This window comes from Zophobas morio, unplaced genomic scaffold, assembly GCF_036711695.1.
Source record: "Zophobas morio isolate AGI-343-1 ecotype UQ-CSIRO unplaced genomic scaffold, CSIRO_AGI_Zmor_V1 ptg000023l, whole genome shotgun sequence".
Classification (NCBI taxonomy): domain Eukaryota; kingdom Metazoa; phylum Arthropoda; class Insecta; order Coleoptera; family Tenebrionidae; genus Zophobas; species Zophobas morio.
Genome location: NW_026972128.1, coordinates 15,284,910 through 15,309,579, shown reverse-complemented (window position 1 = coordinate 15,309,579; position 24,670 = coordinate 15,284,910). Strand labels below are relative to the sequence as shown.

Below are 24,670 nucleotides of genomic sequence, written 5' to 3'. Positions count from 1 at the left end.
TGACCAGGAGTCGATAAAATAGAAATTGATAATAAATAAAATATTTGTAATTTATGATTGTTGCTGACGAGAATTGACACATATTTTTCTCGATAGTATTTCATATTAGCTATTTTTTTTCAATTTAGTGACATAAACGCAAAAACATTACAACAATTATTACAAATATTTGCAATATAACCTATAAGTATTGTGACATTTGAACACCTGTCAACAGGTAATCTGTCGTCGGTGTCATTCCAGTGCTTATTTTATCATTAGATGAAATGTGGTGCAAATTCAGACTCTGATTAAATTTTTTGAATGTTCATTTGCTACATCAGTTTTAATTTAAAATTATCGAGAATTTTGTTACGTCAAAAATGAAGACTCGCTTTAATACGTTTGATATTGTCTGCACAGTGACTGAGTTACAAAAGTAAGTAAAAACCTATTGTAAGATAAACGCGTTGACATATTTAATGTACCTTTACAGATGTGTTGGAATGCGAGTTAATAATGTGTATGATATTGACAATAAAACTTATTTAATAAGGCTTCAACGAAGTGAGGAAAAATCAGTTATTTTGCTTGAATCAGGCAACCGCATCCACGAAACTGGCTTTGAGTGGCCAAAAAATGTCGCACCGTCGGGTTTCAGTATGAAATTAAGGAAACATTTAAAAAATAAACGTCTGGAATATATGAAACAACTTGGTACAGATAGGATTATTGACTTGCAATTTGGATCTGGTGAAGCTGCATATCATGTTATTTTGGAATTATATGATAAAGGGAACATTATTTTAACTGACTATGAATTCACAATTTTGAATGTGCTTCGTCCCCACACAGAAGGCGATCGATTTAAATTTGTAGTTAGGGAGAAATATCCACAAGACAGAGCCAGACAAACCAGTAAATTAACAAAAGATGCATTAATTGAGATTCTAAAGACAGGTAAAGTTGGTGACCAGTTGAAGAAGGTTCTTGTGTCTAACTTAGGTAATAGTTCTAATTTTTGGAGATTTGTTGCTTATGTTTGATTGTTTAGAGTATGGTCCTGCTGTCATAGAGCATGTTTTATTAAGACAGGGTTTTTCAAATAGTACCAAAATTGGCAAAACATTCTCCATTGAAAATGATACTGATAAAGTTCTTGATGCATTAGATGAAGCTGAAAAGTTGTTTGCAGAAGCTAAAGAGTCCACATCAAAAGTATAACAATAATAATGTTGTGTGCACAGTTATTAATTTTGAGTTTTTTAGGGATACATAATTCAGAAAAAAGAAGAAAGGATTAAACCTGATTCAACTGAGAAAGAATATTATTATTCAAATCAAGAATTTAATCCATTTTTGTATGAACAGCACAAGTCAGCTACATATAAAGAGTTTTCGTCGTTTAATGTTGCTGTGGATGAGTTCTTTTCATCTCTAGAAAGTCAGAAATTAGAATTGAGGGCGTTACAACAAGAACGCGAGGCTTTAAAAAAATTGGAAAATGTGAAAAAAGATCACACTCAAAGACTTTTGGCGCTAGAGAAAACTCAAGAAATTGATAAACAGAAAGCAGAACTTATCACAAGAAATCAGGAGTTGGTTGATAAGGCAATTTTAGCTGTACAAACTGCATTAGCCACACAAGTTTGTTTGTTGTTGTTATTATAAAACAAACGTAATTATGTGAATTGTCTTTTAGATTTCTTGGCCAGATTTAGCTGAACTAATCAAAGAAGCTGCTTCACAAGGAGATGAAATAGCTCAACATATTAAAGAATTAAAGTTGGAAACAAATCACATTAGTCTGTATCTAACAGACCCTTACGCGGAAGATACTAGCGATTCTGAGGGTGAAACAGATGAGGACTGTATACCCCCAATGGTTGTTGATATAGATTTAGATTTAACAGCTTTTGCAAATGGTAGAAGATACTATGATCAAAAACGTCACGCTGCGAAAAAACAACAGAAAACAATTGAATCACAAAGTAAAGCGTTTAAATCTGCAGAAAAGAAGACCAAACAAACTCTAAAAGATGTATGTATTTTTTTTTGGTATTTTTTAAAATATTAAGTTGCATTTTTTGGTAGGTCCAAACAATTACAAATATTAACAAAGCTAGGAAAGTGTATTGGTTTGAAAAATTTTTTTGGTTTATTAGTTCTGAAAATTACCTTGTTATTGCTGGTAGAGACCAACAGCAAAATGAACTTATTGTTAAAAGATACATGAAATCCAATGATGTGTATGTACACGCTGATGTTCATGGTGCCAGTAGTGTATTGATTAAGAATCCATCAGGTCAAGTTGTGCCTCCAAAGACTTTGAATGAAGCTGGAACAATGGCTATATGCTATAGGTACTATTATTATTATTATTATTGTCTTAAGTAAGCTAACTGGTGATTTTATAGTGTCGCTTGGGACGCCAAAGTAGTAACAAATGCATACTGGGTCTGGGGCGAACAAGTTAGTAAAACAGCCCCAACTGGAGAGTACCTGACAACTGGTAGTTTTATGGTTAGAGGCAAAAAGAATTTTTTGCCTCTTTCATATCTAATATTGGGTTTAAGTTTTCTTTTTAAATTAGAAGAAAGTTGCCTTGAAAAACATAAAGATGAAAGAAAAGTGGTTGCTCCTGGTGAAGAAGATATTAATCCCAGTGAAGCAGAAATCGGCAAAGATGAAGAAGAAGTTGAAATTCCTGATGACAGTGGAGATGAAGAAAATAAAGAAGAAACAACAAATACTCTACAGGAAGATATAGAAAAAGAAAATACTAATAATGACAGCTCTTCAGAGAATGAGGAGGAATCCAAATTCCCAGATACTCACATAAGAATACAACATTTTGAAGGAACTAAGTATGCATATTTATTAACTCATCACTGTTAAGTGTCCTAAATTCATTTAATACCATAATATTATGCAATCAAATTTAATAGTATTTCAAATCTTACTATTGGAACTTGTATTTCCGTGTTGGCACAAAACTTCAGAATAAAACTAGGAACACACTCTTCTTGATTAAGTTTTGCACTAAATTGTTGCATTTGAAAAACAGTTTACTTTTTCAGAATAAATATTTTGACTGAACCTGTGATAAATGAAAATGAAGAAGTTGATGAAAATGAAACTGTTGTGTACTTGGGAGACAACAAACCAGTTCTTGTGAAACCAAATCAAAGAAGCCGAGGGAATAGTGAGTCAAAAACCAAACAGCAAAAAACGGATTCCAAAAGTAGTTTCTAATTACATAAATATTTTGTATTAAATTTTTTATTTTTAGATATGCCAAAGGAGGATAGTAGTAAACAACCAACAACCAAACGGGGTCAAAGGAGCAAGCTGAAGAAGATCAAAGAAAAATATAAAGATCAAGATGAAGAAGAACGTAAATTACGGATGGAAATTCTTCAGGTATTTCAAAATTCATACTACGTTAAACAGTTCGAAAGTAATAAAATTTAGTTCCCAATTCTATCAGATTATTTGACTTGACTTATACAGAATCGTAATTCACCAAGCGTTTAAAGACATGTTTTATTTGAAAATTATTTTCATGATAGTTGGTTATTAGCAGAGTTAGGCACAGGCGAAGTGATGAGGAATCAATCAGACAAATATTAAATACGACGGCACGACCTCAGGCGATAAATTTGGCTGACCGACTGTGCAGTCTCAACCTCAATGGCGTTTGATGCGATTCAGGGTTTATCTGATCAATATCATCATGAAAATTGTGGTGCTGAACAGTCATTTTTAATTTTCAAAGTATTTTAACATCTAGGAGAACTCGTATAACTGAGGATAACCTAGAAAAAGTAGTAATTGTTATTAAGAATTCCCGAAGTTCTGCAATAGCGCTGGCGATCGGTCGGCGATGAGCATCACTTCCGCGATCCCGAAGTCTGGTTATTAGTAACGTATTTTATTGTACTTTTCGAAAAACTTGTTTACAATCAAGAGATATTGCTAAAAATGTGATAACTGCAACTGACATGCGTTTTAATGATTCTGATCAAGGAGACTACAAAATCTGCCCTGTATTCAAACACACTATAGAAAATTAAATTCCGACAATCACTTAAAGAACACCAGTGCCTTAGATGAATTATTAAATTAGATTATGTGAATTTTATTTTTTGTAATGATTACCCCTTGTGAGTTAAAATAAAAGTACGGGTAAAGATTACGTATTATTTTATGAGATTTTTTTAAATAAAATTTGATGATGGTGTCATCAACTTTTTAATGGAAACAAATGTATCAGTTGAGATAGACACATTGTAATAACAGCAATACTGTGTTTTCAGAATTTCAAGGAATTGGGCTAAACCGGTTTTTATTTAATCATTACATTAACCTGATTTTAAACAATACACTTCATTATTTGTCGTAAAATTATTTTCAATTAAGAATGGTAATTTCAAAAACACTATATTTTATAAAACATCTTAAATTTTAGTCTGCTGGATCAGGAAAAGAACCAAAAAAGAGCAAGAAAAATAAAAATACAAGCACAACCAAAATAAAGAAAACCGAACCTAAAATAATAAAGGAAAAATTGGCCCAAATTCAAAAAATCGAACCAGGAGAAGATGGTGGAGGCGAAGATGAGGAACCCGTTGTTCAAGCTGAACTGGATATGATAAACTCCCTCACTGGTATACCTTTTCCTGATGATGAACTCCTGTTTGCGGTTCCCGTCGTGGCTCCATACAATACTTTATCAAATTACAAGTGAGTGTGTGTATTTCGTTGTGAAATTTAATAATGGCTGTTTTGTTAGGTTTAAGGTAAAACTGACCCCCGGAACAGGTCGTAGAGGTAAAGCCGCGCGTACAGCTGTCAACATGTTTTTAAAGGATCGGACAATAACACAACGAGAAAAAGATTTGCTTAAAGCTGTCAAGGACGAACAACTTGCCAGAAATTTACCAGGAAAAGTCAAACTGTCAGCACCTAAGTTGCAAATGTTGCGAAAATAATTTTCTCACAAATGGGTTCTATATTTTTGAAATACATTTAAACGTTATTAAAATTGGTTAAATTAATTAGTCATCTTCATCTTCCTCCTCCTCTTCTTCTTCTGCTTCTTCGCCGCCAAGCTCATCTTCCCCGCGTAATTCTTTTGGAGGCAGTTCTTTAGGTAAGTGCGCTATTCTCCAAGTCTCTTCTTCTGCACCGGTAGGATCAAGGATTTCCATTATTTCCGGTCCTAATGGATAATCTTGTTCAACAGGTGGTAGGGGATTTGGAGAAAAGTTGGGAACCATTACTTTAAGTCCACTGCCTGAAAACGACTTAAGTAACTTTATTCATTTTTGAGACGGGTTTATATACCAAAATAAACATTATGAAACGTTTTGCCTTGCGCCGCAAAACCGTAAGCTCCTGGCCAAAAATTAGATTTAACAATGGCGACAGCATATTCCTCTGCAATATCAGAAGAACTTCGAACAGACCAAGCAGGAATTGCATCCAAAGTAACATCTTCTGAACAAGGAGTAAGCAACGCAGGACCCGTTTCGGGTTCGGGTCCAGCTATAACTGGTTTCTCTTCCTCTTCTTCTCCTAATTCTTCATCAATTCCCTCGGGTAATGGGTTCGAGTTCCACCAAGTAGTACGACCTAGAGGTTGCTAAACGTTATATTGAAATTAAAAATCAAAAAGATAGACCTTGATTTAGTATGTGGTTGTTGTGGTGTACCCAAAACATCATTGATTTATCAGTTAAATCTTTAATAGAAGGCGGATCATATTTTGGGTTTTCTGAAATGTCTCCTTTGTTGTCTCCACCAGCTCCTTCTTCGAATTCTTCTGCTTCTCCAAAGGCTTCGCCTGCAAAGATGTAAAAACCCAAGGGAGAAATGTGGGTACCTAACAAAATAACATAAATGCTTTCATACTGCTATATCGTTGTCATTAAGTTTACCCGCCGAAATTCTTGCTATTTGAGCCCTTAAATAGTTTCTTTCGGTTCCAGGGAATAATGGATAAGAGACAATCGCTTGGTTTAAGTCTCCAGTAAATGTTTTGTAAATTTGGCGAGCAATTCTTATTTGTTTAGGAGTTGCATCGGGTAACTGGACCCATGGGTCACCTACTTCGTTACACACGTAATAAACTGTTTTATTTACTCCAACACCAGATGGTTCGGATGGTGGTTCTGGAGGTTCTTCATATTGAATTCGAGGCGTTGGAGGAAGTGTTGCCCACAACTGTGGCAGCGCATCTTCTGCAGGAAGCTCTTGCTCCCTTTTCATCTGTTCTAAATGATCAGTAACCAAGTCATCTATTTTATTGTCAGCTGCGGCGTTATAGTTTTCGTTTCTTTTAACGTATTCTTCGTCTTTCAGATCTGCTTCTAATACCAAATAATTTTTATGCATTCCAAAAATTTTGCCCCAGAATCTAACTCTAGTAATTGGTTCTGCTCGAATTAGTTGTCTCATTGACATTGTTAAACAGAACATTTCTAGCCGTGGTAAACCTAGCCCAGCGATCTCAAAGTAAGCTAGTAAATCTAACATATTATTTTTTGTCATATCAGCTCTTTCTAGGTCTTCGGGGTCTACAGTGGAAGGTGCTTCGGGTGGGAGTGGCTGATAAAAATTAGGGTTAAACTAAATTACACACAGATAAATAAATTAAGAAGGAAAGATGAAAGATTTAGTGGTGGGAAAAGATACGGTACACAAAATTTAAGTATGGAGAAAGAAATGGGAACAAATTTAGTGAATTTCAAAAGAAATTTTAGGACGAAAAAGTCTTACCTTCTTCTTGCGAGAATGATTTACCAAATTGTTAGCATTAGTTAATAATAAAGTTGGAAGAATAAATAAAATGAAAATACATAAATGAGAATGCAGCCAGTGACCTTTCATTACTGCTATTATAAGGACATAAAAATCTTGAGAAATGTCAATACCATGGCTGAAGCAAGAAGAAATTATATAGAAAATTAATGCACCTAAAGAAATGAAAAGAAAAAGCAAGTCCACAGCGAAGTAATAGAACGGAACATATTTTTACTACAAAAGAATTAAAGAGGAATAAAAAAATACAATAAATTTATGACGAAATAATGTAGATATTGATAAATGGATAAAAAAATAATTGATTATGTAAAAGAGAAGTCAATATCCAAAATCCATAAAACAAATGTGTTGTGCGAGCGACGAGTTACGTCAATAGGTTACAAGAAAATTTTATTTTACTGAATATAAGTCGATACGTGAAAGCCGGAAACTAATTAAAGAAAATAAAATTTAAAATATATTTTTTAAATTCATATGATTATTATTATAGTATACTAGCGTTACATACCCGCAAAAATGGCAATAACTTGTTAGCCAATCTATACCTTCCAGGCGCAACATAAATATCTTCCAAGTGGTCAGTAAGTGGTCGGAAGCGTTTTTCTTTGATTTTTCGACAATATTCTTCAAAAAAATCGACAACATTTTCGGGACGTTCAGACAAAATTTTGTTCAGAATTTCTGATAAATGATCATAACTGAGAAGGTTTTTTAGCACATAATAATTTTGAGTATTTATTCTTACAGATTTTCTCCGGTAACAGTACTGTTTTTTTGCAAAAATGCTTTTGCATACACAAACTCATGTTCTTCGTTTGGTAAAGCAACTCGTCCTAGATCTCTCTCTTCAGGATTTATTTCGATTATTGAACCTAGATTAGCGAGGTCGTTAATCATTATTCTGTTTAGTTTTTTAACTATCTTAGTTTTTCAGTATTCTTAGTAATTGCAATAATTGTCAATTGAACAAATGTAGTAGAATGACATTGATGCAAGTCTACTCTGCTGTGTGCGTATAAGATGTACACAAAGGTTTCGAGTTAGGGGTGTCAGGTTATTTATTTTAGAACGTTTATCGCTCGCAATGTGGATATAGTTAATCAAAAATGTCGAATTCAGAGTAGACTAATCAAAGATATACTTAACTTTTAAAAACCGTATTTTTTAATATAAGGCATTTTTTATACTCAGATTCAAATGCAATACTAATACGAATTGTTAAAGAAAGTTTTCATTCATCTCAGGTTTCTTTGTACAAATGATTTAAAACGCTCCTGCAAGGACAAGAAAATACTGCGCATACCTCTAAACTTATAAAAGCTTTTACTCTTAGTCCCGACTGCATTTCGTAATAAGCTTTGTTGATACTAGAGTGTGTAAAAACTTTTTATTTTTTAGAAATAGGCCAAAAAATGGAAGTCTCTGTTTTTTTATTTACTACCACATTATTTTTTGTTAGCGCAGAAGAATTTTCAAAAAATTTTATGTTTCCTTCGTTACCGGTTGCTGTGTTATATACAAACAATTCATTATGTAAAATGCAAAGTGAAATGTATATTCAACAGTTAGAAAATTTTACCCTGTGGGCTTCCGAAAGTATAAATTCTAACATGTGAGTTTGAGTGTTGTTAATGTTAATTAACTATAGTGTGGGACGCCACTGCAAAATCTTCCACAGGAGTTCTTCGGGGAAGTCATTTTCAAATGGGCAATTTTGAACAGTGCATTACTGCAGAAGCTCCTTTTCTCACAAAATATTGTCTAGCAACTTTAACTGTTCACATTCCCGAAGTGAAAAAAAATCGGGATTTACTTTCACTATACCACTCTCCTGATGAACATATTTTAGATAGACTTTATGTAAGTTCTTTATTTCATCATTAACTAAATTATTTAAAACTACTTGTAATTTTAGCCAAACCATCACATATCGCAGCAAGTAAGAAATATTGTACATAATGCTTGGTGCATTCCTGCATCGTGTAGTTCACATGATTTAGAAGAATTTCTGAACAGTTACATCAATGGAACTTATTTATCATTAACGAATGAAAACGTAACATATACCGCAAAAGTTTCAGAAATGGCTTGTAGTACTAAATATGAAAACAAAGCACTAAACGCAGCTGATATCAGCTTCTGGTATTTTTTTCACTTTTCACATTTTCAAAATGTTAACTTCATACATCTTTCAATTTCAGTTCAGTTACCGTTTTCCTAATCGTTTTAGTAATTGCCGCTACATCGTACGAAATCAATGAAAAAACACCTGAAAATGATAACACAAAAAGTAAGATTATATTATTATTATTTACTGTTTTTTAACATGTTTGTAGAAACATTTTTGTATAGATTCTTCATATCATTTTCGGCAAGAAAAACAATGTCCGATTTGAGAAAGAAAGATGAATCTAATGATGCTCTAAATACTCTGTATGGGATCAGAACGATTTCCATCATTTTTATAATAGTAGGTCATCGTTTTGGTACATCTATAGCAACTCCTTTCTTGAATTTTGATTTTATTGAAAAGGTAAGTAGTTTTAAAAGACTTTTATTAAAACGTTATTATGGACGGAAATTTTAATAATCTTGTTTTAGGAGTACAGGGCTCCCATGACATTTGTATTATTTCGAGAAGATTTTCTTGTAGACGTATTTTTTGTTATGGGCGGGATATTGGTAACTTATGGGTTGCTCAGTTATTTAGACAAACACAATTTTAACCCCGGAGTTATCATTCTAATGAGATATATAAGGTAAATACCAGTAATCACATTGCACTTATTATTTATTATCAATTAATTTGTCTGCGAAAAAAAATACAACAGTTTATTAAAGAAAAAGCGTAAATTATTATTTATTTAGATAAATACGATAAATAGGACTAATAAAGAGAAATAGAAAGATTTAAATCAAATTTTTTATATACGTGTTGTACCATTTTAATTTTCAAAATCGTTCCTCTATGAAAATCAATTTTTGTACAAACAAAAGTTTCAATTATGTGGTTATTACTATTACTGATTTCTTTATTATTTCTTCACCTTACATATTTTCAAAATAATCTGTAGATCTAGATTTAATGTAACCCGACGTGAGAAAAAAATCTGCGCTAATTAATACAGGCACAATTAGTTTTTCTTTCGTGATACATGCATCCTTTGTTTAGATTTGTATATTAGATTGTCGTTATTGTTAAATATAACAATACAAGCTCGTAAATATCATTATTTAATCCATTAATGTTAATAATCATGATGTAACAACATAATTTTCATTGCTGTTTCCTCAACGCAGCGTAATTAGAATGCAACTGCTCGAATATAAATACATTTCCTTTCACAAGTTCAAGGAGTAGACTATTAAATTATTACAATTTATTTTAGACTGACTCCTGTGTATGCTTTTGTCATATTTTATTACGCGACGATTTTCAATTATTCTGGATCAGGACCTTTATGGAAGTTGATAGTAGGTCAGGACTCTCAAGATTGCAGAGACAACTGGTGGGCTAATCTCTTATATATCAATAATTATGTTAATGCCGATCACATGGTAAGTATTAAATTTGTATTAAAGTATTATAAATTAAAACATCTTTTTTGCTGCCGCTTAACGGAGCAGATGCTTTTTATGGTAATTTTAAGATCAAAGATATCCTACTTACTCGAAGAAATATTGTTTTAAACTTTAATCATGAAGTGCATAACTACTTCGTGAATTGTTTACATATAACTTTATTTTATTACTCTTATGTGACAGATGCATTTGTAGTTGTTGCAATTGAAGGTACTTTTGATTTCTCAATCGTAGGAACGTAGAAAAAATTGTATTCTTACTTGAACAATACTCAAAGTTTTTTACAAAATTAGAAAAAAAGATATATTTAAGTTTGAGGAAATTGTCTTTTTATTCGGGGGTAGATTTTAATTAAGAGTAGGTATTTAATTTTTTATATATTTTATAGATATATATTTAATAAAAAATTTCAAAATTTTGTAAGACTACCTCTAAAATTAAAATCTTATATTGTGTATTTCTATTTACCGTCGATATTTATTACTGTGGGTTTGCTTTATTAATTTACAACACCCAAACAATTTTACAGAATTTGAAAAACTATGCCTGCACTTTCTTTCACACTACGAAAAGTAATTTACAGAACTGAAAATAAAATCTACTCAACTTGCGGAAATTTTTACGAGTTCGGCACAATCAGCGCAGTAATCTGCTTGCCTGGCCAAGACCTTCTCCTATTCTAATAAGAGTACAAATAAAAAAATATATATTTCAATACAGCACGAGGCTACTTAATTACAGTGGCGGCCAAAATAAAGTAGGATACCTCTTGAAAGGATTTTTTCAATAAATGTAGTTGTGTACACTGGATTCAATTGAATAGGTATTCATTAACAATGACATTTAAACGTCAATACAAATTTGAAAGTTACACTGGGGAAAGAAAAGTGTCCTACTTTATTTTGGCCGCCAGTGTATCGGTGTATTGCCCTTATATTTATTGAATTTTATATTTTTGTCCACTGTAAAATGCTTATGAAGTCGCATTATATCTTAGCCGGATTTTACTATAAACGACTGATAAAACAATTGAACGAATAAATTAAAAGAAACAATTTTGATAGACGATTGAAAAGAACTGACGTCTATCGTCAAATGATTAATTACGTTACCAGCAGATATGTTCTATAGAAATAAGTTCTGTTAATTAGATATTATTATTATTTATTCGGTAAGATTTTGAGATGATATCATCAATTTTTTAGGAGAGTATAAACGGATACATTTTGATTAATGATTTACCATGATGACCTTAAAACGATTGTAAGATTTCAAAGCATTCATTTTTACAGTTTCAAAGTTAAATTGCAAGATATGATTCAACAATTTTCAATTTTTTCTATAATATTGGTCTAATTTATTTGGCAAAATTTTGAGATGGTATTTCAAATTTTTGGTGAAGATGAACAGACAAATTTTTGATAGAATTTTACCTTCTACATGAAAATAATTTCACAATAGTGGATCCAGAACTTCCGGAGATTTGGTATTTGCTTAATAGAATCTCCAACAGACGCCAGACGACAAAAATCAGTTAGACTTAAAAGGAAGACAGATATTTTTGTACAAGCTGTGGAAGCTCAAAAATCTCAAACTTATTATCATTCGTTAAATATTCGGTATGACAAAACTTCTGTCACTAACTAGAGTTAGGAAGTAAAATATTTGTATTTCAGCTATACTTATGAAATGCAGCTAATAAAATCAACCCTCAATATCTATTACTCCGAGAATGCACTAACTTTTTAAAAATCTGTTAAAAATTTTGTTAAAATTATTTGTTATGTAATAAAGTCATAAGCACACGGCAAAAGCAGAATTTAACGAAATTTTGAATAATATAAAAAGGGTTATCAAAGTAACCATCAACCCCAGCATGCAATCTCTATCTATAGCAATGCTGTTTAATCTTCAGAAACAAAGAAGGTAATAGATTACCATACTTTTTTGTACAAGTAAAAATCTTTTTGCTTATTTAAATTTAAATTTAAAAAAAATTGAAATTGCAGATAAAGTTTTGTACTTTGCGGCTGAATTATCACACTTTTATGTCTACACAACTTGATTAGTGAGCAGGCTTCACATTCTTATCATATCTTTGATTAAATTACGCAAATGATTGCTTTATAAATTAATAGCTCATAACTCTTATTATTTTATCAACTTTCTTTTTTAGTGCATAGTCCAGTCTTGGTATTTGCCTTGTGATTTTCACTATTTTATAATCGCCACTTTGGTTTGCCTATTATTAAAGAAGAAGAAGAATATAGGATTCAGTGTGCTGTTATTTCTTACAATCATATCGATCACAGTACCATTTGTACTGACACTGGTTTTCGAACGTCCAGCACTACTTCGTCTTTATCCTGACTTTCTGACAGCACCAAAAACACATGCGGATTTTCTGTTAACTTACATTAAATCGCATACAAGAGCCACACCCTATTTGATTGGAATGTTTACAGGTTACATTTATCACAAATTACATGAAACACGTAAATATATGACCAAGGTAAGCCAAAGTTTTTATTGTTTTTTTTTTAATAATAGATCCATTTTCTTTCCAGAAAAGAAGTTATTTTGTCTTGTTATTATCCATCTTATTCATTATAGTATCAATAGCTGGAGGTACAGTATTTTACGATCCCTATCACAACTACAATGTTCTGGAATCTGCAGCGTACGCTGGTTTAAGTCGACCAGTTTTTGCTGCTGGAATAGTAGGAATTATCTATGTTTCTAGTTATGGGTATCCATGTTTTATACGTGACATACTAACTTGGCCACCGTGGATTCCTCTCAGCAAGTTAGTGTATGGTGCATATCTTATGCACATGCAGTTTCAGTTAAGATCTGCCGGAGCACTGATGAGCCCACGGTACTTTTCTTATTTTGATGTAGTGAGTATAATGATATGAATAATACGTATTTTTAATAGTGTTAAAAATATCACAATACACTTTTTTTTTTTAGATGAGTTACTCTTTATCGGATCTGGTGCTATCGTTTTTTACCGCATTACTACTGTATTTGCTAGTAGAAGCGCCTTTTAGGCGAATTTTTAAGGAAATTTTTGCTCGGAAAAGAAATAAAATTGGCAAAGAAAATGAAGAATCAACGGTGGTACAGGATACTCCTAGAAATGGAACTTGTGTTAGCAAGTTATAACGATAAACTTAATTATTGAATACTTTTGTAGATGAAAATTTTATAAATAATTTGTATGACTATAAATAAGAATGTGTAGATAATGCAGTGAATAAAAAAATATTTGTTTGTTATTTCTTAACTATATTTTTTACTAAAAAAATCGTCATTTCATCTAAAATCGATTTCGCAAGTTTCAATAAAAATATTTTTGGTTAAAAATTTCACCTTGATTGACTAGTCAAAATTATTTAAAACAATGTATACATATCAAAAACAAAATACACGACGAGGAATCTATGAAATAAAACCTATTTAGGAACATTACTAAATTGTAATTGTACTTCCTAACGATTTTAGCGGATCACATTTTTTTTTTAATGGGGCTGATCCATTTTCTAATTTTCCAAGGAAGATTATTGTTTCTTAGAAGACAAGGTAATAAAGGACCACTATTTGAACTGACATTTATTGAACATCATTTTAAGATAATTTTAATAATTTTATGGAGGGGAAGAATAAATAAAATTTAGTTAATTTCTTGTAGTCTCTAAATCAATGTTGGTGTATTACCAACATCTCAAAGAAGTCCTCTGTGTCATCTTTAAATTAAAATATAAAATTTAATGGCTCAAACCGAGTTGTTTGAAGGCAATTTATGTAGATCTGTAGGCAGTATAAAACCGTAAAGTTAAAAATAGGGATCGGAAATTCAGTTACAAAGTTGTAAACGTATTGTTGGAACGTTTAGTCACTGTTTATAACTACATAACAGAAGATTAACATACAAAGTTCTCTATTACGACAATGACATTGGAATTTTTGTAGTCAAACGTTGGCTCTTTGGTTTGAAAAATCACTGAACTCTTAAAACGATTTGTTACCTGATTAGATCACATTCAGTAAACTGAGTGGCCATTGGTTGACAAAAATGATCAATAGTTAGTTTGAGTACTGCTCTGCGAATTAGGGGCAAGCCACGTGACCTGTAGCAGGTTCTTATTGGTTACAAAACGACTCAGTCTTACTGCAATTTATAATTTACACATCATCTTATTGGCTAGAACAGTAATTAGTTTTACCGATTTCGGAAGTCTTAGTGGCAGATAACATTATAGAGAGAACATATAACTGTTATTATTAATGTCATCTGAAATTTGACAATATAAACTTCTTTTTGGCGAATAAATTAAATATTTCACGTTTTTTCAAGATCTATGTTTGTCAGCCTGTTTGTCATTTTGTTGGAAATGTACGCTTCAAAAGTACTAAGAAGATTACTGTGAAATTTTAAGCGGACTTAAAAAGGTGTACAAGATTGTATAACAAATTTTACAATTTATCTTAGAAACCACGAAACCAGTTTCTTTGAAATTTTCCACATGCGTTAAGATTATTGTGGACTTTGTAAATTGCTCTGGCAAAGCATTGATGACGTTATATCAAAATTTTACGAGGTAAATTACACTTAATCTCTGATCAAACCCTGAATTTTTTTTTCATTTTTATTACATAAAGTGCTACAAAAATTCCCATGTTCAAAAAATGATTCTGCATCCGGTATTATCTCTTTGTTTAGTTATGGTCATAAATAGTTAAGTTAACTAAGACAGAAAAAAGTAGAAAATGTGTTTTTCTGCTGATTATGCTATAGAGTCGTCCCAAAATTTGTTTCTAGAAAATTATTAATAATTATATGATTTCACTAAGGACCAACGATGCACTCGATTAGTTAACAATAATTATTCGTTCTCTCCATAAAAGTAAATTAAAAGTATGTAAACAATGAAGGCCAAGCTGACACTGCGCACAGGCATTACAAAAGTTATAAAAGTTTTGCTCTTATTTATTGACGCATTCGTATTTCTAACGTTTTACAAACTCTTTAAAAATTGATAGCGTAATGAGAGTTTAACACAATGAGGAAGCAAATATATTTTTGTATAAGTGCGTCAATTATATGGTGTGTGATCGCGGAAAATCCAAACAATTCGATTTTTCCTTCATTACCGGTAGCAGTGTTAGACACAGACAATTTAAAATGTAAGGAACACAGTGAAATTTACAAGCAAAACTTAGAAAATTTCACGCTGTGGGCACATGAAAGTAAGATTTCGAAGAAAGTGTCGTTATGGAGTTTCAAAATAATTATTACAGTGTGGGATGCTACGGCTAAATCAACTGCAGGGGTGCTTCGAGGGGTTCAGTTTCAGTTAGGCCATTTCGAAGAATGTTTAGGAGCGGCTGCCCCATTTCTTACCAAGTATTGTCTAACTAATTTGGAAGCCAACATTCCCAAACCAAAAAAAAGCCGAGATCCACTTTCGTTGTATCATCATCCCAATGAGCACGTTCTGAACAGACTTTATGTAAGTAATTATTTTTTAAAAGAAAACTTGAATATAAGAAAGAAAAGGAAACTAATTTTAGCCGTATAAAGACATGTCTCAACAAGTTAGAAATATTTTGCAAGTTGGATGGTGCATTCCAGCATCATGTACACCACAAGACATAGAAAAATTTCTTAATAAGTATATAAACAACTTAAATTTATCTTTGGTTCAAGAAAATGTAACATATACAGCAAAAGTTGGAAACATAACTTGTACCACTAAAGAAGATAACAATAGTTTTACAATTGCTGACATATGCTTCTGGTATTACAAATTTAAATTAAATTCAGTTCGGTTTGATAATTATTTATTAAACTTATTTTCAGCTTATTCACTCTAATTCTTTTAACACTAGTACTCTCTTCCACTATTTTTGATTTTAATATTTTGGAGCCTAAAGACGAGAAGCCAACTAAAAGTAAGACTTTTTTCGTAACAATGTAGTATTTTTTAACATATATCCAGAACCCCTGTTACAGAAGCTTTTTCTTTCATTTTCTGCAAGAAAAAATTTCAATGAATTAACAAAATTTGACGAATCAAATGAAGCTTTATCTATACTGTATGGTGTTAGAACAATCTGCATATTTTTTATAATTTTGGATCATCGGTTCGGTACATTTACGGGGTCTGCCATACTAAACTTTGACTATGTGGAAAAAGTAAGTTGCTTAAATGACAATTTATTTTTAACAAAAATGTTATTTTAGCAATACCGAGAACCATTTGCTCCGTTTTTGTTTCACGGAGATTTGTTCGTAGATACTTTTTTTATTATGGGTGGAATATTAGTTACTTACGGCTTGCTTAATCAGCAAGATAAGAGAAAACTAAATCCTGGATTTCTTATATTAATGAGATATGTAAGGTAAGTGGAAAAAATATTCGAAAACTAACATATTGAACAGACAAAAGGTAAAACTGATGCATAGAAATGGGTTTTAATTTTAGCAAAATTTGTATAAATTGCAGTCAAAAATGGTACTAATGAATTGTTACTTTTTTATAATATTAATATTCACACTTTAAAATAAAACGAAAAATGTGTAATCCATGGTGTAATCTCATTTATTTCAAAAGAATGATGCAGTGTATTACTTAATGAATTGTTGATTAGAGCGATGCTTATTATTGCAAATTGATTACTATTTAATTACACGATGAGTAACGATAATTCCGCGAAATATTGCTAATTTTTAAATAAAAAAAAAACGGATATCTACTTGCTCTTTGTTTTCTCATAAGTGTAGTTAAACAAACTATACCCAGGAAAAATATTAAACAAATATGTGTGCTACTTACTACTCAGCTGGTTCTAAGACTAGATTTTATAGAGCTTGATTAAATTTAATAAAAATAATAACAATTACTAAATAATCATTACATATATTTTTTTCTTTCTATGCTATAGAATGTATGGTTTTTTTTCTAATTCTGTCTCAGCTAGTTAATAATGAAGCAAGATCTGTGTGTACTGCAATATTCGAATTTCATATAAAATATAAATTTTGCTAATCAATTGATGAAAAATGCTTCTGTTAAATTGCTAGTTTGAGCTAGCTTTTGTTGTCGGAACATATGCAGGTAAGTCTATAGAAAAAAAGCATAGAAAGAATTACATGTACCATTTATTGTAAATCATTTTATATGTCGAGGGCCGAGGACTAAGTTAACTAGCTTCATGTGATTTCATATTTTCAAGAAGCTAGATGTTTAAAAAATAAAAATTTGCACTCAATCCTCCTTCATTAAGGTATTTCCAGGTAACACCTAGATGTACAAAATAAAAATCTAAAGATGACTTCCACATTTCCAGTAATTCAAATCGTAATAGCCATTACCACTATTTCAAGTTTCCAGCTAATGAAAAATTTTTTCTAGAACATAAATATTAAGCTTGCTTCAGTCTAAACTTTATATAAATAAATCATTTTATAAACACATAATAATTTAGAAGTTTTCAAGATTACGTCTCTTGGTCTCACTGAAATAATTTTTTTCACTACATTTACAATGTAAGGCGGATAAAATGCCACCTCGGGCACCTCAAGTCAGTTTTTCCCTATAAAATAACAAATTGGTTTTTTGGATAGAAGATAAAAATCGAAGCAGAGCTTTTACAGATATGCTAGAGATTGATATATTAAAGAACTATATAAAAGTGCTATAATGATCTAATATGTATTTACATTTTCATTTACATGCCCTCCGTATGTTAGATAAAAAAATTGTACGCCATCTGTGTATTTTTCCTCTGTAATAAAGTTTAATCTTACAAAATTTGGTACCGGAATACGGACGATTTAAAAATTTTAAACATACATGCAATAATCTCGTTATTGTTGTAATTAGCACTCTTACTAAGTAATAATAATATCTATTGATTACAATCATTATTCATGTCTTTATTAAACCTTCTGAATAAATGAATGCAAATAATTAAATGTATTTTTGTTACGTATTTGAAAGTACGGCGTACAATAATAATAATCATTATTAGATTATTACGTTTTCACATGTTACGGAAAGAAAATTAAATGCAGTCAAATCACAACTAATTGCTAACATATTTGTTTTTTTCTGTGTACTTTACTGACCTGACTTGAATAAATTTCGATATACTTACCCAGGTAAATTTTCACATATCTGACGTGTTTATAGAAGGACTATATATTATAGGAAATTCAGATTTTTCATGTGTTAAAGTCATATGTAACATATGTCATATTTATTTTTTAATATTTAAAGTTTCTAAAAGTTTGTTTTTTTAACCTTTTTTTCCATTAATATGTAATAATAATTTTTCTACAAAAATTTGTATAGGTCCAATGTGTTGCATATAATATGGTTTCTAAAGTTCAATTTGACTAAAATCTGCAACGCTTGACATTTTCTGCTAAAATATAGACTGTTATAGACTAGGCAGCTGAAAGGTCGAATTGGATTTATAGTTTTGGAAATTACTTTCTACCCTATAAAATTTTAATGGCAATAACGAGGCAAATAGTAGTGCAATAGCAAGATATATTTACAACTTAAAGTTGTCACGTGCCGGTAATCTCCAGATGTTAGAAAACAAAATAATCCAGATCCGGACAGGGACCATCGTTACTCACGAACGAAAGTGACCATTATTTTATTGAGTACAACTACCTGCTAAATGTTCTCCGACAAATTCGGGTGAACTGGTGTGAGCCATAAATATATATTTCTTACCATTGTACTACCATGCGTCTCGTTATTGTCAATAAAATCTTATAGGGTACAATGAAATTTCCAAAACTATACCTATTGTTATTAACAAAGACCAGCTTTACAATCAGTTTCATAATAATCATTCAAAATGAGTAATGTTGTTTAAGGACAGTCTTAAGTATGTTCTTTTTTTGAAAAAAAAAAAAGTCAAGTTTGCTAGTATTTAAAAGTTGAAGTTAAGTATAAATATAATTTCACTTTTTGTTTGCAAAGTGACAGCAATACTAAAACACAAAATTATTTTGAAATTTAATTTTTTTGTAACTATTCTTGATAGATAGAATCGAAATTTAATCTGTTGCTTTGTTATTTTTCTAGTACTAGTAACTAAAAATTTGAAGACCCAGTCATCTTCAATCTAGAAATCAAGAAGTAGATTCCATAAAATTGTTGTTGTAATGTTAATGTTAATAGACGACATATCCTAATTGAGTTATTTTCAAGCACACTTATAAGATAGATAAACAAATAACCAAAACTTTTTTTTCAAATGTTAATGGTAATTCAAAATTATCGCAAATTAAAATTAATAAAATAAAATTAAACTGGATAGTAATAATAGTGTTGATGAATGATCAAAGATATTATTATACCTACAAATAAAGCAGGTATAAAAGGATGGGGTGCATTAACGTTATCAGAGGGAGGTATTTAGTGTACTTACTCTGGTAAAGTAAGTTTCTTTGTCGTTATGATTTATAACTTTAGTCAAAGTTTCTTAAAGTGGTGAGTCGACTATACCTTTTTAATAGAAGTTCATATATTCTTTCAATTATCTGTGTTTTTAAAATCGAAACCGATCAAAATAAATTGGTGTATTATTGTAAAAATTTATGCCTTATAAGATTTTACAGTTTCGTACAAAAAGACACTTAATTAACTTAACTTGGAATTACACTTATTCGTGTACCTTGAAATGTTGACAATATCATCTGAAAAAAGTTGTAGAAAATTTTTATTGAAATCGTTTCAAAAAATGAATATCGGTCCCTAATATTGATTCTTCGCAAAATTCTAGGAAAATCCTAATTTTAATTTGGAATTACACTTTAGATGGCAAAATGAAATATTTACATGGACTAAAAAGTTCACAATGAAATTCAGAAAGAAACGTTTTCTTTGTATTCAAAAATAAACTCTTAAAACGATATTGTTTGTGTTTCAATAATATTCTGCAGTTTTTTTAAATTATTATTGATTAAAACCGCTCAAAAGTAATGTACGAACAGATTTATTTTACTGATAATCTCAAAAATAATTCTATAATGTCTCTAAAAATCTTACAAGACAGAAACGTCATTTTTATCTCATTCTTCACATTTCATTAAAAAAAAAAAATTACATTGCCATAATAACTGGAATAAGCCAGTGAGTGATGATAAATGCTAAATAATTACCTAGCAATTTGTATCATTTTATTGTTGTAGTTAGTTGTTGTAAATAAATTGAGTCAAACTATCTTATATTTCTTGGTACATACGAATAATTTTATATAAACATGAATTTCCATAAACAATGTACATATTAATTTTCCAAGTAATTACTGCTACTACATATTAATACCCACAAATGTGCATATAATTTATGGATCATAATTAAAAAAAAATAAAACTAAAGCAACATCGTTGACAATTGAGTTACATTGTTATTACTGGGTGCTTATAGCGTCATAATTATTTTAAATTATGTCTCTTCATAAGAAAATAATGACTGGCATTTAATAATTTGTCATTTTATTAATTTTTTGTGTAAAGTAATGCATAAGCTTGCATGCAAAACAGTTGTTCAAGTGTGAATAATTTCCTCTCACTAGTTCAAGGTTACGATAATTTACTGAGTAAATACGTTGTTTCTTTTTTTTTTCTTTTTTTTTTTTTAGATTAACTCCCGCATATGCCTTCGTTATCTTTTATTACGCTACAGTTTATAACTACACTGGATCCGGACCATTCTGGAAAGTAATAGCAGGTCAGGAGTCGCAAGATTGTAAGGATAATTGGTGGACCAATCTCTTGTATTTGAATAATTACATAAATGCAGACCACATAGTAAGTATTATAAGAAAGTCATTGTGGGAAATCGGGTAATTACGTATAGTGAGATTTTTAACAAATCAAGGATTTTTGATGCCGCAAAAATATAGTTGTGTTATGACTCAGCAAAATAAATAGGCGTCGGGTAGCATTTTTTAAAGAAGTAATCTGATCTAATAAATCATTTCATTATATTTACTAAGTAAACGATTTTCATGTACTAGATCTATAAGCTATTTCATCTTTTTAACTTTTTTTAATTATGAAGTGCTAAAATTTGACACACAGCAATCGTGTATAATTTCATAAATAATGATAAACAAAAAAAATAGGAGTACATTTTTTGCAAACATATTAAAATTCATTTTTGCTGAATGTCGTTGGTGGTAACATATTTACAAAAATTCTAAATCTTCTGAAAAATATAGACGTTTAAAAAATTCACAACTGTGTAACACAACGGCAACAAAGTTTCGATTTTGTACATCTCCTGTATTAGTAATGTTGAGGTTTACAAACGACATAGGAAAATTCCGAACTCGTGTCAAACTAATTAATAATAATAATAAATGTTGCAAGCAGTTTTACTGAATTTATTACTGTTAAAACCCCGTTAAAATGGTGATCGTTAATAAGTTAATAATAATAACAATAATAATAATAATACACCTAAAATGAAGCTTTTTTTATCTTGGGTTTACTGAAAAGTTTAACCGTTGCTTTCATTAAATTTTAACCATTAATTATTATTATCGGAGGTAGAATAAACATCGTTTGGGAGTATAATAGTTAGTTTAGATTTGGTTTTATGACATTTTTTATCACTTCTGAAACGCAGACTAATCTCATAAAAATAAATTTCAGAGCGACTATTTCATAGCAACATATTATGTCAAATTTTTAGCAAAAACTAACTGGCCGTACATTTTTATATCAAAAGAGCAATACAAGACAGCCATGGATTTTTGAAGATTTGTTGCGGATGGAATTGAAGTTCCGTCAGATTGCCGACAAATTGATAGTTTGACTTGAAAATGCATCAATCAAAGACAAACTCTAAAAAAACGGTGGCTGTTCTTGATCGTGTTTTTATTGCTCTCTCGGTACAGTCGCTATTATAAAATGTGTCGACAGGGCTTGTAATCATGTAAAAAAATCTACAAAAAAAAATCAAATACAAAACTATAAATACATTGCCAAAAATTCTTTGATTTTCAACTCATTTTTAACTGTCCCTAAAAATTCACATATTTTTATTTTTAATTCTAAAAGGACAGTTACGATTCGTGAATCTGCTAAAATTAGATGCTCATAATAAATATTTAAAAAAATTAACCGCTGTATTTTTAAGTGAATGTCGATATGAAAATAATAAACACTACCTACAAAATTCACCAAGTAGTAAAGTTTTACTGATTTAAAAAATGTATGGATTATTTTATAACCTTCATTCAAAGTGTATGAAAAAAACGAAGCGATTTTATTTTTTTAATAACTATTGCATACAACGGTTTAATTAGTGTTCGAACGGCAACGTGTTATTAAAACGTGACTTTCTACACCTGACATATCTAAAGCATATTAATATATCATTTGATTCATCTAACGGTTTGTAAATTTATTGTAAAACTCTATTCATATTTGTTTTTTTGCACACTAACAAAATTATAAGTATCATATTAATAAATGAAAAACATTTTGTATGTCATTCATTCTAGCGAAATAAAGCCTTCAGAAAGTGGTTTGAAAAGTTGTTTTTTTTTGGCTTAATTTATCCCAAACCATGTAACATAAAAATTTAGATGATGTCAGTGCATAGAGAATATGGGTATTATCCTTATAATTAAGTCTTCTTTTTTGTCTTGAGTTGTTATACTACCGTTATTCCAATTAAAAATCTTTTGTACGGAAATATCCTCTAGAAACGTTATTTTTCGAAATATTTCCGGTCGCCTACTCTGCAGTCAAATTTAATTAAATCTGTAAAATATTCTAAACATTTATTTATTTTGCAGTGTTTGGCGCATTCATGGTACCTTCCTTGTGATTTTCATTTTTTCGTAATAGCAATAGGAGTGTGTATGTTGTTAAACAAAGACAAGAAACTAGGTTTTGCCGCACTGTTACTTCTTACAGTAATTTCTGCGGCAATACCCTTTGCCATAACCATTATATACCAACGACCAGCCCTACTTCATTTTTATCCAGAATTTCTGACAGGGCCTAAAGTTCACCCAGACTTCCAGCTCACTTATATAAAATCTCATACAAGAGCAACGTCTTATTGCATAGGAATATTTATGGGTTACGTCTACTACAAACTGCAAGGGCAAGACGTTCATGTAAGCAAGGTACTGATTAATTCGAATACTAATTTAAAATAGTCACCGGCAGGTTAATTTGTAGATAAAAAGCTATTTTTATTTCATCGTTTCTGTATTCTTCATTCTAATATCTATAGTTGGTGGTGCAGCTTTTTATGACCCTTACCATAAATACAACGCACTGGAGTCCGCTACATATGCAGCTCTCCATAGACCAGCTTTTGACCTTGGTACTGTAGGAATTATGTACGTATCCAGTTTTGGACATGCAACTTTTATCCGGAAAATCCTGACTTGGTCACCATGGATTCCTCTCAGTAAACTGGTATTTGGTGCCTACCTTTTCCATATGCAATTTCAACTTAGATACGCATCTATATTTATGAATCCTCGTCAGTTTTCTTATTTTGATGTGGTAAGCGTTCAAAGAAGTAACAAATGGTTCCCGTTTTAATGTTTTGTTTGCAGATAAACCTGGCACTGGCAGATACCGTGCTATCTTTTCTAGCTGCACTTGCATTGTATTTGTTGTTGGAAGCTCCTTCTCGAAAAATTTTCAGAGAATTATTAATGCCAACAAGAATAAGTCCTCCACAGGGGAATACGAATTCGAGTACGACGGCAGAAAATGTGAGAAACGGAAACTGTGACAGCAGATTGTAAAAAGTTCATTTTTGTATTGGAAATATAAACGGTTAGATAATAGATTTTGTTGATCTATACACTGTACATATTAATGCATAAAATAAAGAAACGTAATTATTAAAATAACAGAAAGACGTTTCTCGGGTTTGGACTGTCAAAGCTTCAGGAAACCAAGAAGCAAGAAGAATGAAAAGTTCAAAAGAGAAGAGACACACACTCAAAGTTTTGTTAGAAGAAGAGAACGAAGATGATAAAACTACGATTTCGGAGTTTATGGTAGTGACTACACTTTGAAATGAAACAACACTTGTTTGTTTTATACAATTTATTACCATTTCAGATTACTACTTTATAAACTATTGAACATTAAACAATAAGTGGGCACAAAAGTTCTAATTTGCGTATTATTGGTCATTAGAGTTAGTAATTTAATAGTTTGGCTTCTTTTAAAATGATTACAATATAGATTAGCACGCACTTTTTA

The 24,670-nt window shown here is 30.8% G+C and overlaps 4 protein-coding genes across 4 annotated transcripts; 3 read left to right on the top strand and 1 right to left on the bottom strand.

Moving 5' to 3' along the window:
* Positions 1-67: 67 nt before the first annotated feature.
* On the top strand, positions 68-5,039 carry Clbn (Caliban). The gene is made up of 11 exons (XM_064062830.1): positions 68-418; positions 476-984; positions 1,034-1,197; positions 1,249-1,626; positions 1,682-2,020; positions 2,074-2,342; positions 2,397-2,846; positions 3,060-3,223; positions 3,272-3,402; positions 4,451-4,725; positions 4,775-5,039. The coding sequence occupies exons 1-11, from the start codon at positions 363-365 to the stop codon at positions 4,971-4,973; spliced, it is 2,934 nt and encodes a 977-aa protein (XP_063918900.1). The 5' UTR covers positions 68-362; the 3' UTR covers positions 4,974-5,039.
* On the bottom strand, positions 4,984-7,862 carry LOC135134206 (radial spoke head protein 4 homolog A). Its single transcript, XM_064062831.1, has 6 exons — positions 7,553-7,862; positions 7,316-7,505; positions 5,922-6,591; positions 5,666-5,866; positions 5,329-5,616; positions 4,984-5,278 (listed from the first exon to the last, which is right to left on the bottom strand). The coding sequence occupies exons 1-6, from the start codon at positions 7,702-7,704 to the stop codon at positions 5,040-5,042; spliced, it is 1,740 nt and encodes a 579-aa protein (XP_063918901.1). The 5' UTR covers positions 7,705-7,862; the 3' UTR covers positions 4,984-5,039.
* Positions 7,788-13,616, top strand: LOC135134038 (nose resistant to fluoxetine protein 6-like). Its single transcript, XM_064062604.1, has 11 exons — positions 7,788-7,816; positions 8,267-8,403; positions 8,456-8,667; positions 8,723-8,949; positions 9,009-9,097; positions 9,144-9,340; positions 9,409-9,566; positions 10,197-10,365; positions 12,566-12,901; positions 12,957-13,289; positions 13,363-13,616. Exons 1-11 carry the CDS (start codon positions 7,788-7,790, stop codon positions 13,555-13,557), a joined length of 2,082 nt encoding a protein of 693 aa, XP_063918674.1. The 3' UTR covers positions 13,558-13,616.
* Positions 13,617-15,455: 1,839 nt separating this feature from the next.
* Positions 15,456-24,470, top strand: LOC135134412 (nose resistant to fluoxetine protein 6-like). Its single transcript, XM_064063094.1, has 10 exons — positions 15,456-15,642; positions 15,694-15,905; positions 15,967-16,193; positions 16,256-16,347; positions 16,395-16,591; positions 16,640-16,797; positions 21,064-21,232; positions 23,233-23,568; positions 23,624-23,956; positions 24,010-24,470. Exons 1-10 carry the CDS (start codon positions 15,456-15,458, stop codon positions 24,202-24,204), a joined length of 2,106 nt encoding a protein of 701 aa, XP_063919164.1. The 3' UTR covers positions 24,205-24,470.
* The last annotated feature ends 200 nt before the right edge of the window (positions 24,471-24,670 follow it).